The sequence below is a fragment of the Geotrypetes seraphini genome, chromosome 1 (genome assembly GCF_902459505.1).
Source record: "Geotrypetes seraphini chromosome 1, aGeoSer1.1, whole genome shotgun sequence".
In the NCBI taxonomy this organism is placed as follows: domain Eukaryota; kingdom Metazoa; phylum Chordata; class Amphibia; order Gymnophiona; family Dermophiidae; genus Geotrypetes; species Geotrypetes seraphini.
This window is the reverse complement of record NC_047084.1, coordinates 313,138,908-313,155,244: the sequence shown is the minus strand read 5'-3', so window position 1 is coordinate 313,155,244 and position 16,337 is coordinate 313,138,908. Positions and strand designations below refer to the sequence as shown.

The following is a 16,337-nucleotide window of genomic DNA, read 5'->3' as shown; positions in this document are numbered from 1 at the left end:
GAAGGACGTGATTCACAAAACTTCTTCTGGCACACCGACTAGCTGGCCGATCAAAAAGCTAAAACCCTGCTCTCTGCCCCGATTCTCCTGCACTGGCCGCCCTGCTCTCTGCTCTCTTCTCTGCCCAAATTCTGGTGAGGACCAGTCGCTTGTTGCTAAAACCCTGCTCTCTGCCCCGATTCTCCTGCACTGGCCGCCCTGCTCTCTTCTCTGCCCTGATTCTCCTGCTCTGGCTGCCATGCTCCCTGCTCTCTGCCCTGACTCTCCTGCCCTGCTCAGCCCCGACTCACCTGCCCTTCCTCGCGAGCCTGTGGTTTTAACCCGCTTTAAACCAGTGGGTTAAAACCACGGGCTCGCACTGCAGGGAAGGGCGGCAGAGAGCAGGTGAGTCGGAGCCAGTAAAAAAAAGTAAACAAAAACCAGAAAGCAAACACATGCGCAGACCAACTACAGGCAAAGTAGATGATCTGAGCATGCGTCGGGATCGCTACCTAGTGATCCATGTCAGTAGATGGGGGCGTGCCTCCGATCGCCCCCATTAGAATATTCTTGTTTGCAGAATCGATTGGCCCTGCCCAGATCTGACACGGATCGGTCACGATCGGGCAGGTTAGTGAATCTATTAGTGTTTACAAACAGGAGAAGTGTTTGTGATGCTAGTGGGTGATCATCTGGCATCCAGTGATCACTGCATGGTATGGTTTAATATTAAGACGGGTATAGAAAGAGCTCATTCAAAAGTAATAGAGTCATCTGATGCAAAAGTTCATTATGATTAAAATATCATATAAAAACATCAAAATTGAAAAACCTTAGATGCAGAAGAAACATATGCCAAAGTGGTTTCACAATACACTAATTGCTCTCAGGGATAGCAATAAAAACCAGTCCCTACATGGGCCGTATTTCGGCGGAACACTGCCTTCTTCAGGGGTCCTTTAGCAGAATAAAATAAAACAATGTGAAGGAATATGAAAAATAAAATGAAAATGCAAATATAAGTGAAATGACAAAAAATATGTGTATCAACCCAATGTAAGCATATGAAAGAGAGCTTAAGACTTTACACCCACACTGATATGAAAAATGTGTAAACTAATGGATGGTAATGGTGATGGTATGAAAGAGGATAATTATGTGAATAAGAAAGAGTGCAAGAGTGAGCTAAATAAATAATGCCCATGTAGGTTCAGTTTTTATTGTCATCCCTGGGAGCAATTAGTGTATTGTGAAATCATTTTGGCATATGTTTCTTCTGCATCTAAAGTTTTTCAATTTTGATGTTTTAGGTTGTCCAAGTGCCGACTTGGGCGGGTTTTTAGACATGTTTAAGTTTCGATTATGAGCCCCAAAGTGACTTACAATGAAACATCTACAATAAAAATCAACAGGCACCAATTTTTGTTATCAACTGCAAAGCTATCCCTGTCATAAGAAGTCTGTTCTTGCTTGCAGTAACTGGACTCTTTAGGTTAATAAAGTCCCAAATAACACTGTCATAGGACAATGGAATTGAAGCTTCCAATATCATGTTGATTTTGCCCCAAATAGACTTCCAAAAATTGAGTATCAACGGACAATAGAATAGCAAGTGATTCAGTGTCCTTATATCAAGATGACAGTGCCAGCATCTATTAGATTTTGAACTGTCTAACTTTTGCAAATGAACAGGGAGTCCCAAAAACTCTATATAACAGGAAAAAACAGGTTTGTCTCATAGATGCTGATGCTGTACAAAAAACTGGAAAAACTGGGGCAGACTGAATTTCAACTTTTGGTAGGAAACTCTGTGTCAGTTTTATAGATACGAGAGAATGAATTCGGAACAACTGGAACATTATAATAAATTTAAAGAGACTTGGGGTCCATTAACGGAATTTGTAAAAATTGATTGAACAAATAAGCCTTTGATTCCTAATTGATTTTCACACACATCCAGGGAGGGGGGGGGGGGAATGTACTTTATATTATTATTTGTTTGGATGTAAGGAGAAGAAAAAAGCGTTTCTCTCCTACAAGCGCACGGAGAAAAGAGAGGCAAAAGTAGAATATAGGACCAGGTCTACAGCGGTCAAAATGGCAGTTAGGGAGGCAAAACTTCGAGTGGAAGAAATTCTGGCAAAAAACATTAAAAAGGGGGACAAATCCTTCTTCAGGTATATTAGTGACAGAAAAAGGAACACAGGCGGGATAGTACGCCTTAGAAGACCGGACGGAAGTTACGTGGAAGCAGATTCCGATAAAGCCGAACTACTGTGAGGCACCGGGACACGGTCCCCAGTTGAAGGCAACACAAAGCACAGAAGACCCGTTTCAGAATTTTGAGTTCACACCAGGTGAAGTTTACAGTGAACTGGCAAGACTCAAGGTGAACAAAGCCATGGGACCAGACAATTTGCACCCAAGAATGCTCAGAGAATTGAGCGATGTCCTGGCGAAACCGTTGGCTGAGCTATTCAATCTCTCCCTAAGTAAGGGGAAAGTTCCCCTGGACTGGAAATTAGCTAATGTCGTTCCTATGCATAAAAAGGGTTGCAGGGCAGAGGCTGCGAATTATAGACTGGTGAGTCTCACATCAATAGTGTGCAAACTCATGGAAACACTAATTAAAAGCAAATTGGACACGATCTTGAATGAAGGGAATCTTCGGGATCCCAGTCAGCATGGATTCACCAAGGGTAGGTCCTGCCAATCCAATCTCATCAGCTTCTTTGACTGGGTAACAAGAAAGTTGGACTTGGGAGAGTCTTTGGACGTCGTGTACCTGGACTTCAGGAAAGCTTTTGACAGTGTCCCACACCGCAGGCTGCTAAGCAAGATGGAATCGATGGGATTAGGAGAGACACTAACTGCATGGGTCAATGATTGGCTGAGTGGCAGACTTCAGAGGGTGGTGGTTAATGGTACCCTCTCTAAAACATCGGAGGTGACCAGTGGAGTGCCGCAGGGCTCGGTCCTGGGTCCACTCCTTTTCAACATATTCATAGGGGATCTGACTCAAGGGCTTCAAGGTAAAATAACACTATTCGCCGATGACGCCAAACTATGTAATATAGTAAGTGAATGCAGTTTACAGAATTATATGGCGCAGGACTTGCTTACATTGGAAAGTTGGTCCTCAACCTGGCAGCTAGGCTTCAATGCTAAGAAATGTAAGGTCATGCACCTCGGAAGCGGAAATCCATGCAGGACGTACTTCTTGAACGGAGAAACTTTAACTAGGACTTCAGCAGAACGAGATTTAGGAGTAATCATCAGTGCAGACATGAAAACTGCCAATCAAGTGGAGAAGGCTTCATCTAAGGCAAGGCAGATATTGGGTTGTATCAATAGAAGTTTCGTCAGCCGAAAGCCTGAAGTCATAATGCCGTTGTACAGGGCCATGGTGAGACCTCATCTGGAGTACTGTGTGCAATTCTGGAGGACACATTACAGTAAAGATGTGCGCAGAATTGAATCGGTTCAACGGACGGCCACCAGGATGATCTCGGGGCTCAAGGGTCTCTCGTACGAAGAGAGACTGAACAAATTGCAGCTCTACACTCTTGAGGAACGTAGGAAGAGGGGAGACATGATCGAAACATTTAAGTACCTCACGGGACGTGTCGAAGTGGAAGATGATATTTTCTTTCTCAAGGGATCCTCGGCCACAAGAGGGCACCCGCTCAAACTCAGGGGCGGAAAATTTCATGGCAACACCAGAAAGTATTTCTTCACAGAGAGAGTGGTTGATCATTGGAACAAGCTTCCAGTGCAGGTGATCGAGGAAGACAGCGTGCCAGACTTTAAGAATAAATGGGATACCCATGTGGGATCCCTACGAGTGTCAAGATAAGGAAATTGGGTCATTAGGGCATAGACAGGGGGTGGGTAAGCAGAGTGGGCAGACTTGATGGGCTGTAGCCCTTTTCTGCCGTCATCTTCTATGTTTCTATGTTTAAGTGCTGATTATTGTATTAATTAATTATATATTCTGTGCACTTTTGTATATGATTTGAAAAATTAATAAAGAATTAAAAAAATATATATATCAACAGACACATTTCCTACATCCCTACCAACCCTTACAACTACATTAAGAGGAGATTGACGTAACCCCCAGCAAATAAATGACAATAACAATTCTCACATACATGAAAATGAAAAACATACTGGATTAGCGCACAAGCCCTTACTGCCTACAAAATAGGTGGCAGTAAGAGCACACATGCTCGTTTTTGTTAAAGGCTTCGTGCTTATCGCGACATTAGCACTCTTTTGGCTGAAGTAAAATTGCCTTAGAGCAGTGTTCTTCAACCACCCGTCCATGGACCAGGGCCAGCACATGCATCAGACCCAAAACAGTGTTCTTCAACCGCCGGTCCACAGTGCAATCGATGGGGTGTTATCTTCGAGCCAGCTCCCTCTTCTTAACTGATTCAGTGCACAAAACCATGGGCAGTGGCTCCTACGGGCATCCTGCGCCTGAACCAGAAGCCTTCTCTCTGATGTTGCAACGTCAGAGGGAAGGCTTCCAGATGAGGCACGGGATGTGCAAGGTGCAATTAGTACTATTATGGAGGCGGGGTCTGGGTTGGAGATTGGGTAGAGATGGGTGGAGTCTGGCCCACGACTTAGCCCCGTGTTCTTCAACCGCCGGTCCACGGACCAGGGCCAGCACGTGCATCAGACCCAAAACAGGGTTCTTCAACCACCAGTCCGTGGACCGGTGCCGGTCCACAGAAATTTCCTGCCGGTCCACAGGGCTAGCACGTGCATCAGGCCCAAAATAGTGTTTTTCAACCGCCGGTCCACAGTGCAATCGATGGGGTGTTATCTTCGAGCCAGCTCCCTCTTCCTAACTGATTCAGTGCACAAAACCATGGGCAGTGGCTCCTACTGGCATCCTGCACCTGAACCAGAAGCCTTCTCTCTGACATTGCAACATCAGAGGGAAGGCTTCCAGATGAGGCACGGGACGTGCAAGGTGCAATTAGTACTATTATGGAGGCGGGGTTTGGGGTGGAGATTGGGTAGAGATTGGCGGAGTCTGGCCCACGACTTAGCCCCGTGTTCTTCAACCGCCGTTCCATGGACCGATGCCGGTCCATAGAATAATTCTTTTATTTCTGCTGGTCCATAGGTGTAAAAAGGTTGAAAAACACTGCCTTATAGCATGGGAAAGACCCATGTTAGGGTGTGCTAAGCTCACTTTTTACCACAGCTCATTAAAAGGACCCCTAAGTGATTCAGGTGCACTGTTATAATGTCTTGCCCTTAGGTGCATAACTTGCAATGATTGATGCCAATCAAGTACATAAGCACTACTTTCTATCTTTCATTCCCCCACAGAACCGGTACAGAGTGAGCAGAGAGAACGCAAGCTGCCCTCCTTCTCCCCAGCTAATTTGTCTTCGTCTTGCATTAAAGGGAGACCTGGAAGGTGTATAGGGCAATTCAGTGCGATCTTTGCCTTCTCTGCCGAGACTGTTATTTAGGGTGCCACTTAGTGCCAAACTGTAATGGTGATTTTAATGACGTCAGCAACTTCCTATCAGGAACTGGACGGATAGTGCTAGCGTAGCTCACTTTTTTTCTCTTTATTAAATAGGGGTTGGACAGCAGGGTTTGATTAACCCTTCTCCCCCATCCTTTTCCAGGCTTTCAGTTTCAACTGCAAGATTAAGATGACACCATTTGCACACTTCACATTTAACTTACTATCAAGTTTAGATTTTGCCTTTCTCTTACAGCATTGGATTACAAACCTAAAAAACATAGGCAGTCAGCCTTTGATTTAAACACCAGCAGCTGTGGGATTTTTATACCAGGATGGTAAGCACTGATATCTGGATATCAGCCATTGCTGAACATCTGAGCATTAACTACCCAATTCTACCAACAATACTCAAACTGATACTGGATAAGTAACAGTAAAATGATAGGACAGTAAAAAAGGCAGTTGATTAGTGGACTGAAAAGTGCCAGTAGCTAGGTAAATGGACATTCCACCCCAGAATGTTGGGACCCCAGATAATGTTGGGATCCAAATTCTGTTGGGACAGTCCATCTGGATTTTCAGCAGCATTATGTAGATAATGTTGCTGGAAATCCAGTTATGGACCCAGTAAGTGGGACTAATCCAGATAGTCCCTATCCAGATAAATCATGCTGAATATTGACCCCCATAAAAGATATTAAAAAGTAGAACACTGTATCAGATGACTGGCATTGAATTTCCAGAGTTTGTTCGGTCGCTAGAAATATTGCTAGTTAAACTAATATTTATCAGCTGACCTGCTAACTTACTTAAAAAGTCCAACTTAGCTGGTCATTCACTAAATATTGGCACCAACTGGGTGTGGTGACCAGGCTACCCACTAACCGCAAATATTCAGAGGAGATAACTGGCTATAAGGGGGGTGGGGGTCTTCTCAGTGCGTGGTCTTCCATCGGGGTGCTGACACCCCTCCTCCTCTCTGCCCCCTTCCCACTCCTCCCCCTGCCATGCACATGCCCCTTCCCTTCCCCGGTACCTTTTTAATGTTGGCGCGAGCAGCCACTAGAGGTCTGCACGGGAACGGGGATCGCGGGGATCCCGCGGGTCCCGCGGGGATCCCGCGGGTTCCCCCCCTGGCCCACGGGACTCCCACGGGGACGCCCCCTGGCCCACGGGACTCCCACGGGGATGCCCCCCTGACCCACGGGACTCCCACGGGGACGCCCCCTTGCCCACGGGACTCCCACGGGGATGAAAACAACCTACCTAAATTCTGGCGATGCAAGTCTGGCGTCGCGTCGGGAAATAGCCATGTTGAGCAGTGAGCTCAGCACGTACACAGATGAAAGCCTTGCTTGCTGATTGGTCCGGCGGCCCCGCCCCACCGTGCCGCCGGACCAATCAGCAAGCAAGGCTTTCATCTGTGTACGTGCTGAGCTCACTGCTCAGCATGGCTATTTCCCGACGCGGGCATTAGGCTGTTTTTTGTCATTTCGGGTGGGGGATGGCAGCGGCAGCAGCAGCCTGAAAAAGAAATCATCCTGGCCGGGTTCGGTGTCATGCTCCGGAGCTTCTACAGCCTTCCTATCTCCCTCTCCCTTCTACCTGCGGCTCTCTTCGGCAACTTAGCAGCAACGATCGACACAAGCTTCTGGCGTCGGGGCCTACCCTCTGCGAGTCCCGCTTGTTTCAACTTCCTTTTTCCACAAAGGTGGGACTCGTAGAGGGAAGGCCTCGATGTCGGCAGCTTGTCTTGATCACCGCTGCTGACGAGTTGCTTAAGAGAGCCGCGGAGCAGGGGGGTGTTGCCAGGTGCAGGTAGAAGGGAGAGGGCCAGATGCAGGACTCGTGGGTGAGGGAGGAGAAGATTGAGAGAAAGAGAGAGGGGAGGGAAACAAAAGGAAATCTTTCATACTGGGCTGGGCCGGAGTGGAGAGAGGGTGGAAAGATTCTGGCTACAGGGTGCATTAACAAAGGAAAAAGGGGGAAAGCTGAAAATGGAGATAGTGACACAAAGAAGAGAAAGGGTAAGCAGGACCTTCTGAATAAGGATAGAGATACAGAGGGGACATGAAGAGGAGGTGAAATAGAGACATAGAAGTAATGCTGAAAAAGTGTGTGTGGGGGGGGGGAGATAAAGACATTGAAAGGGCAAATGGTGAATATGGGGTAAAGACAAGGACAGAGACAAATGAAGATTCTGAAAAAGTGGTGAGATAGGGATATAGGTGAGATGGACACAAAGAAGGGTGATGCTGGAAAATAGGTGGAATGGTAATTCTGACAGACACAGAAGGGAAATGCTGGATCAAGGAGAGATGGGGCTCAGGCTGGATGGAATGAGGAGAAATGCCTTGTTGGCCCGGAACTTCCTCTCCTACGTCAGAATTGACGTCAGGGAGCGGAATGCTGGTCAGCGCGACGCTTCTGCAGGGAAAGCTTGGGACAGCGGTGGCTTGGGGACTATTCCCCGATGGCGGTGGCAGCAAACCGAGTGGCTTGGGGGAGGGCACGGAGAAAGAAAGAAAGGGGGCAGACAGAGAGACAGAAAGAAGGGGGAACAGGGAGACAGAAAGAAAAAGTTGGGGGAGAGAATGAGGTCTGGAGGAGAGGAAACATACAGGAGGCTGAAAGAAAGGAAGAAAGATTGGATGCACAGTCAGAAGAAGAAAGTGCAACCAGAGACTCATGAAATCACCAAACAGCAAAGGTAGGAAAAATGATTTTATTTTCAATTTAGTGATCAAAATGTGTCTGTTTTGAGAATTTATATCTGCTGTCTATATTTTGCACTATGGCTCCCTTTTACTAAACCGCAATATTGTTTTTTAGCGCAGGGAGCCTATGAGCATTGAGAGCAGCGCGAGGCATTCAGCGTAACTCCCTGTGCTAAAACCTACTATTGTGGTTTAGTAAAAAGGGAGGGGGTGTATTTGTCTATTTTTGTATTTTGTTACCGAGGTGACATTGCATAGAGTCATCTGCCTTGGGAAATGTATATGGCAGATATCTTTGTTTTGTGTTCAAAAGAAAAGGAAATGCATTTCTGGTTTTATTTCTACAGTGTTGAAGTACTTGTTGGCCCTTGCTGTGACTGGTGGGGATCCCCAAGCACCGCCAGCAGAGGACCTCCTCTAGAGATGGTCAGAACTCCCCTCCACCAAGCGCAGCAGTCGCTGGCAGCATCCATGAGCCACTGAGGTGCCAGCATCTGTGACTCAGGGACGCTACTGCTGCCTGCCAAGCTTGGCAAAAGGGACCCCAGGCCAACTGCAAAGGAAGTCCTCAGCTGACAGTTTGTGGGTTCTCATCAGCTGAGTATTTATATTTTATATTTACATTAGAGGTTCTGGTAGAAACCCATTTACAAAGTATGTATTCTTCCCAATTAATATTTCCAAATTAATAGTCTCTTTGCTTATTTGTAAATGGGTCTCTACCAGAGCCTTTAATTCAGTAGCATAATTAAATAAAATAACTATTTCTGAAGTTTATAGGGAAGGATGGTGACGGAGGGGATTCCTCGCGGGGACGGGTGGGGACGGAGGGGATTCCTCGCGGGGACGGGTGGGGACGGAGGGGATTCCTCGCGGGGACGGGTGGGGACGGAGGGATTCCTCACGGGGACGGGTGGGGACGGAGGGATTCCTCACGGGGACGGGTGGGGATGGGTGGGATTTTGGCGGGGACGGGTGGGGACGGGTGGGATTTCTGTCCCCGCGCAACTCTCTAGCAGCCACGAACTTGATGCCCCGTGTCAACTTCAGCACTCTCTCTGATGTCACTTCTGGTCACATGGAGTACTGAAGCACACACGGACAGCAAGTTTGTGGCTGCTTGCACTGAAGTTAAAAAAGTATGGGGAAGGGGCGCGCATGCGTGGCAGGGGTGGGGGGGGTGGAGAAGAGGGTAAGAGAGGGGCGCTGCGCACCCTCGCTATGCCACTGTGAAGAGGCAAGAAGATTCAGCACCAGTGTGGTACCTTCAAACACAGACCTGAGAAACAACGGCTGTTGTGCCTTACTCCAGCCAGTCCAAGGAGTAGAGCGGGATGTTACAGCACTTGAGCATGGATCTATGTTTCAAGACCCTGTGTCAAGTGCAGAATCTTTCAGCACTGGAAGAACCATAAATACGAGACGAACCGCACTCTTCTCTGCCTCCGTCCCCTAAATGTGGAACTTATTACCTGCTCAGGTAAGAGAAGAAAAGAACCTTGAGAAATTTAAATCAAAATTAAAAAGTTTCCTATATAGAGATGCCTTTAACTGATTAGTGAGTCCTTTAAACTAAGTTGACCTTCCCAATCGAAGTAGGCAAGCACTGATCTAATATATTATAACCTCCTATTGATCTATCCTTATTTGTTCGCTTTACTATATCAAATTGTAGTTCTTCCCCGATTTCCCTTTGAAGTGTAAGTTTGTCTATCCCTACATTGTATGTTTCCCTCATTTGAAAATTATTTATTGTACATCGCTTTGAAATCCTTGAAAAAAGCGATTTTATCAAATATGAAATAAACTTGAAACTTGAGGATGGAGGATCAGCAGCAGGCTCTAAAAGAGGAAGGGAAGAACGAGAGATTCTGGACACTGGACTCAAGGGGGAAGAGAAGGAGGGAGGGAGGGAGATGGCATGTTGAAGGGGGATGGGTAGTAGGGAGGAGAAGTGGAGATGCTGGACTGAGTGGGAAGGAAAGAAAAAGGGAGATGGGGCAGAATGGGAAATGCTGCACTTTTGGGGCTAGGGAAGGAGAAATGGGAGTTGCTGAACTGTTAAAGAAGTCTGGTGGAAGGCCTTGAGCTGCTTTGGGATGGTGACTAAAGGGTCACCTAGGTGTCAGATATCCTTGAGTTGGCCCTGGGGACTGGGAAAAGAGACAATTTTGACCTCTTTTGGAGGATATTGGGAGGCAGATTTGTGGGAATGCAGTAAGAATAGTTTGATGAAGTGAAATGAGACTGTTTCAGCTTGCTGGTCTTCTGGGCTATTGGCAATGGCTCAAGAAAGCGAAACTGCATCATTAACAACCCACACCCCGTTTTACTAAGACGCAATAGAAGTTTCTACCAGAGAATGTAACGGGGACAAATTTTTCCCCATCCCCGTGGGAACTCATTTTCATGTCCTGTCCCAAAAAGTTCTTTTTCTGTCCCTGCCCCATTCCTGCAAGCTCCATCCTCAACTGCACAAGCTTCAAACACTTTAAAATCATAAGTGTTCGAAGTTTGTACGCTTAATACAGAGCTTACAAGAATGGGGCAGGAACAGGGACAGCGACAAAACTCATGGGGATGGGTAAATTGAGTTTCTGCGGGGACGGGCACAAATTTGTCCCCGTATCATTCTCTAGTTTCTACCATGGCCAGGAGCACTAAATGTTCCAACGCTCATAGAATTCTTTTGAGTGTCAGAGCACTTAGCACCCCGGGCCACAATAGAATCCTCTGTCGTGGCTTAGTAAAGGAGAGCCTAAGTTTCCAAGCTGCAATCCCGACCTCTTACAGGTCAGCATTGAGATGGCTGCAAGTTCAGCAGAAGATGAAACTTCTGCTGGTGAGATGCAGGGCCATTACTCTTACAGGAGAAGTCAGTTTCTAATATGTTTGTCTATAGTATACACATTGAGGGGCATAATCGAAAGGAACGTCTAAGTCCGTTTTCATCTAAGTCACAAGTCATCTAAAGTAAAAAACAGCTTAGGACACATTTTCAAAAAATACGTCCAAATTTTTTTCCCTTTCGAAAATCGTCTAACTATATGTCCTGTCGATCTGATCGTCCAAGCCCCTAAATCGTCTATCTTTATACCACATTTTCATCCAAGTCAAAAATGCCTAGAACAAGCCCTGTTGGACATGGGAGGGGTCTGCAAAGTGATGGACTGAACACTCAGAAATGGCATCTAAATAGTGGGGTACCTTACAGGGCACTGCTGTGAACTTCACAAAAAGGGTGCCATGTCTTCATCTCACTAAAGCTCCCTTATAGGTCATGGGAGTCCCCCCCCAAACCACCTCCAGAATCTCATAGACCCACTTATCTACCACCCTAATAGTCTGCAGGAGCCACTTATATGCCAGTACAAAAGGGTTTTGGGGGTGTATAGGGGAGTGCACATGTTTCAGTATCAATGCAGTGATTACAGGGGCTTATGGGCATGATGCCTCCTCTTTATGGGTCCCTAACCCACCCCCAAGATGACTTAAGCTGCCTCTGTGCAGGCCAACTAGGCTTTCCTAGGCCAGGCTGCCTGGTGATGATTTTTACAGGTGTGATTATGATTTTTATGGGGTTCGGGGGGTCGGTGATCACTAGGGTAGTGTGTGGGTGGTCTGTATTATGTGTTTGCAGTGCTTATCTGGTGACTTTAGGTGGGTTTTTGTGACTTAGACCATGTTTTAAATGGTCTAAGTCACAATGTCCAAGTTCCGTCTAGGCTCTGTTGTAAAACTTTCGGTTATACATGCTGTAAGACTAAGTCTAAGCCTGCCCACGTCCTGCCCAAATCCCGCCCTCGACACTCCTCCTGAAACACCCATTTAGCTATGGTCGTTCAGCGGCACTATGAAGTCCTAGGTCGTTTATAAATACGTCCAAAACTTGCTTTGATTATTGGCACTTGGACATCTTTCATTTATGATCGTCCAAGTGCCGACTTAGGCTGGTTTTTGGACATTTTTCTCTTTCGATTATGAGCCCCATTGTCTATAGTATACACATTTTTTTTGTGTGTGTAGATCAAAACAATAGTGAATTCTACCCAATGGAATATTTTCATTCTTTCTGCTTCGCTTGGAGGCCCAATGCTTATTGGTGCCTTAGGGCTCAGTTACCCCATACACTCTACGAGTTCAAAGCATACAGTATGAGGAGAGATTGGAAGCCTTGAATATGTTTACCCTAGAGGAAAGGAGGGACAGGGGAGATATGATTCAGACATTTAAATACTTGACAGGTATTAACGTAGAACAAAATCTTTTCCAGAGAAAGGAAAATGGTAAAACCAAAGGCATAATTTGAGGTTGACGGGTAGTAAACTCAAGAGTAATGTTAGGAAGTTCTTCTTTACGGAGAGGGTGGTTGATGCCTGGAATGCGCTCCCGAGGGATGTGGTGGAGAAGAAAATGGTGACAGAGCTCAAAAAAGTATGGGATGAACACAGAGGATCTCTAATCAGAAAATAATGGTATATATTGAAGGCCAGTAATGGTATATATTGAAGGACTAAGACCAGTACTGGGCAGACATGCACGGTCTGTGTCACATATATGGCCATTCAGTTGAGGATGGGCTGGGATGGTTTAGATGAGCTGGAGTGAGCTTCGACGGAGACTCCGGTAGATGCACAATACCGGGCAGAGCTCTGGGTTTCTGGCCAAGAAATATCTAGAGAGTTTGGGCAGACTGGATGGACCATTCGGGTCTTTATCTGCCGTCATTTACTATTCTACTTTGTATAAAGATGAAGGCAAGATTTCAAAATGAAATAATCCAGGTACATGGTCGACCTGCCCTTGTGCTCCCTTCCCCCCACCTTTCCCATAGAGGAGGAAAGTTTATACTAGGGAAAATTAATAGTGGTATATTTTTAAGCAAATCTAGTGTAAGTTGCTAGGTACATCTAGATTTTTTAAAGCAAGTTTTGGAAGCACTGTTAGGTAACTAGCAGAGTCTTCCCCCTCGATAATCAGTGCTATTTAACTGGTCAGAAAGGCTGCTGACTGGTTAAATAGCATTTTTGTGAATAACTGTGAATACTCAGTGGGAGATAACTGGTTATCTCCTGCTGAATATTCGTGGCTAGCACCTACCACTAAACTGGCTAAGTTGCATGACTTATTTGATTAAGCGTAAATATTCAGCACCAGACTGGATAAGATTAGCACTTAAACTGGTCTATATAAATTGCAGTCCTATCTTTAACTGTTGAATATCAGCTTAGCCAGTTAACACCCTCTTTTTTTTTTTTTTTTACTAATCCATGGTAGAGGTTTCTACCGTGGCCCAGAGTACGAAGTTTCCAACGCTGCTCTGATGCTCATAGGAATTTATGAGTGCCAGTGCATTTAGCGCTCTGGGTTGCAGTAGAAACCTCTACCGCAGCTTAGAAAAAAAAAGGGGGGGGGGGGAAAGAGGGATATGTGACTAGCGACCAGGAAACTTACCCCCTCTTCTACAAAGCCACGCTAGCAGCTGCCATGCAGCAATAACCCCGAAGCCCTTTAAATCTCTATGGGCTTCGGGGCTGTTACTGCACGGCAGCCCCTAACGCGGCTTTGTAGAAGAGGGGGTTAGATATTCAATGCTGGTTGCCGGAAACAGCTTGGCTTTGATTCTTAGGGTTAAATTCTGACAGAAAGTGGTCAAAGCACTGCCTGCCATCAGCTGAAAATGGGTGTGGGGGAGGGGGTTAACATGTTTAAAAATCATCAGGTCAGAAATGACCACCACTATGCAACAGTAACAAGAACAACTCTAGACACACCAAGAAATACACAGCTGCATTTATATTTTTGTTCTGCTTCAATTAGAGAGTAAGGGTTAAAGAATTTAATATATATTCAACAAAAGATGAGACAAAGACAAAACAAGCACATAAAGACAAGAATCACAGAGAAAACCAAAGGACAGAGAACCAAAAAACAAAGCTTGTTTTGTGAAGCATTCTTTACCTTTGGGCCTGGAAGTCCATGTGGTCCCTGAAATTTAAATAAACACACTGCTTAGTGAGATCATTTTTTATAAAAATCCAAGGGCTCCTTTTACAAACGTGTGCTAGCGTTTTTAGTGCACCCACCGGATTAGCTAACGCCTGCTGAAGAGGAGGCGGTAGCGGCAAGCACATGCAGCATTTTAGCATGCACTATTCTGCGCATTAAGGCCCTAACGCACCTTTGTAAAAGGAGCCCCAAATTCCTGGGCATAATATACAGTACAATATATAATAACGTATAAAAAATTAACTTGGATACACTGTGAGGGGTAAGTCAGCTATATAAGGGATGGTGGAGCCAGAGGCCTCACTTCTGCCACATTTAAGGTCTGGGGTCAGGAGGAGGGGGCCTAAGCAAGGGACTGGGGATGGAGACTTGCACTTGAGCACTAGACATTAGAAACTTTTTTTTTTTTTTAACTCAAGTGGGGTTGGGGTATGGTGAGGATAACAAGACAGCAGGGATATCATTTTTTTTTTGGGGGGGGGGGCGCTTGGGTCAGAGGACAGTTTGTTGGTCATCTGTTTGGAGGGCTCAATGCATAATATCCACAGAATGCTTTTTTGCCCATGGCTGGTGCATGTGCTTGTCACCCTTCCAGTCAGTACCTGAGGCAATCACTGTTTAGGCATTGACAGGAAGGGTGTTGCCTCATGTCAGGGATGTTGGGTGATGGGGGGGGGCAGGAATTTGGGGGAATGTAGGGGGGCAGGGGAGGGGTGTAGGGCTCCAGCTGAGCCAGCAGGAATCCCCAAAACCGGCTCAGCTGATGGGGGAGCTCTCTGCCGCGATCAGCTGATGGCAAACCCTCAATGTGCTGTTCCCCCCCCCTCCCTGGGTGGTGGTGCTTGCCCTGGATTGGTAACAAGGAATGTTGCTACTCTTTGAGTTTCTGCCAGGTACTGTGACCTGAATTGGCCACAGTACCTGTGACTGGGCTACATGGACCAATGGTCATGACCCAGTGTAACTGTTTTTATGTTCTTAATTGCGTTGTGTTGTGTGTTTTATTTTGCACTGATTTTTTAAGGGCCTTTTCACATTGGCATTGCATGCACTGAGTAATGCAGAATTAACATATGAGCCCTTACCACTTACAAAATAGGTGGCGCCATGGTGGAAGGGCTCACGTGGTAATTTTTGTCACTGACCATGCGCTAATGGCAAAATTAGCGCATGGATATTAATTCAGAAAATGGAAAATCGGCCCCTTTCTTGCTGTGGTAGAAATGGCCTTAGCTCACGGGAATGACTCACATAAAGGCACACTGAGGCCACTCTCTACCACAGCTTTGTAAAAGGACCCCTAAAAGAGGCATGCAAAATGTGTGGATTAAAGTGTCAACCAACCTCCTAGCTTTTCCAGTGCAATTATGTTAACCTGCCTGATGCTCACCAGGCCACACAAGGTTACACACATGTGAAAAGTGAGATGATACATAACTAAAAATATTAAGATCATCTGCTACAAAGGCTCAGTGGAATAAACATTTAGTAAAACAGACAAACATTCACAGGTGGTAGAATGCCCTTGAAGAAAGGCAACAGATGGAAAGGATGCCTCCATTACACTCAGAGGAGTGTTTAAAATTGGGACATATATTTACAAAATTGCCATTACCATGACTAGTAATGCTTTGCCCAGATGATTATGGCTATTCTATTCTATTCATGCATATCGTATAAGCTGTGTGCTGCATGCAAGTGATACATTCTAAAATATGGCACATGTCATTTTAATGTGCCAGGACAAGAGGACTTTGAAGAAGAATTGAATAAATCTGTCATATTGAACCAGCATAAGACAGAGTCCAGCTGATATTCAGCCAGCAGCGGACATCATTTGTTTTGTCTGCCTGCCACTGGCATGAAAAGTGGAAATTCAATACCGGGAACTGTGTGGACATTACCATTTCTGTTTTTTAAAAAGCCAGCTAGCACATGCCCAGTTAAGTCATTAATCAGACTTAACCAGCTATGGGCTAGTGCAAAAGAGATAAGACAGCTATTTATGCAGTCCGATTTATGCACTAAAGAACGATGGGTGGTTGAGTTAGGGTTACCAGACGTCCTTTTGAGGACATGTCTGGGGGTCCGGACGGCTTTTCAAAACCCAGCACTTTGTCCGGGTTTTGAAA

The 16,337-nt window shown here is 45.8% G+C and overlaps 1 protein-coding gene across 1 annotated transcript in view; it reads right to left on the bottom strand.

The window, feature by feature from the left end:
* COL25A1 (collagen type XXV alpha 1 chain) overlaps nt 1–16,337 on the bottom strand; it is a 405,886-nt gene that overhangs the window by 74,462 nt on the left and 315,087 nt on the right. The window contains exon 32 of the mRNA XM_033960097.1: nt 14,158–14,184. Within this exon, the coding sequence (XP_033815988.1) occupies nt 14,158–14,184 (27 nt within the window). The remainder of the gene's footprint in view (nt 1–14,157; nt 14,185–16,337) is intronic.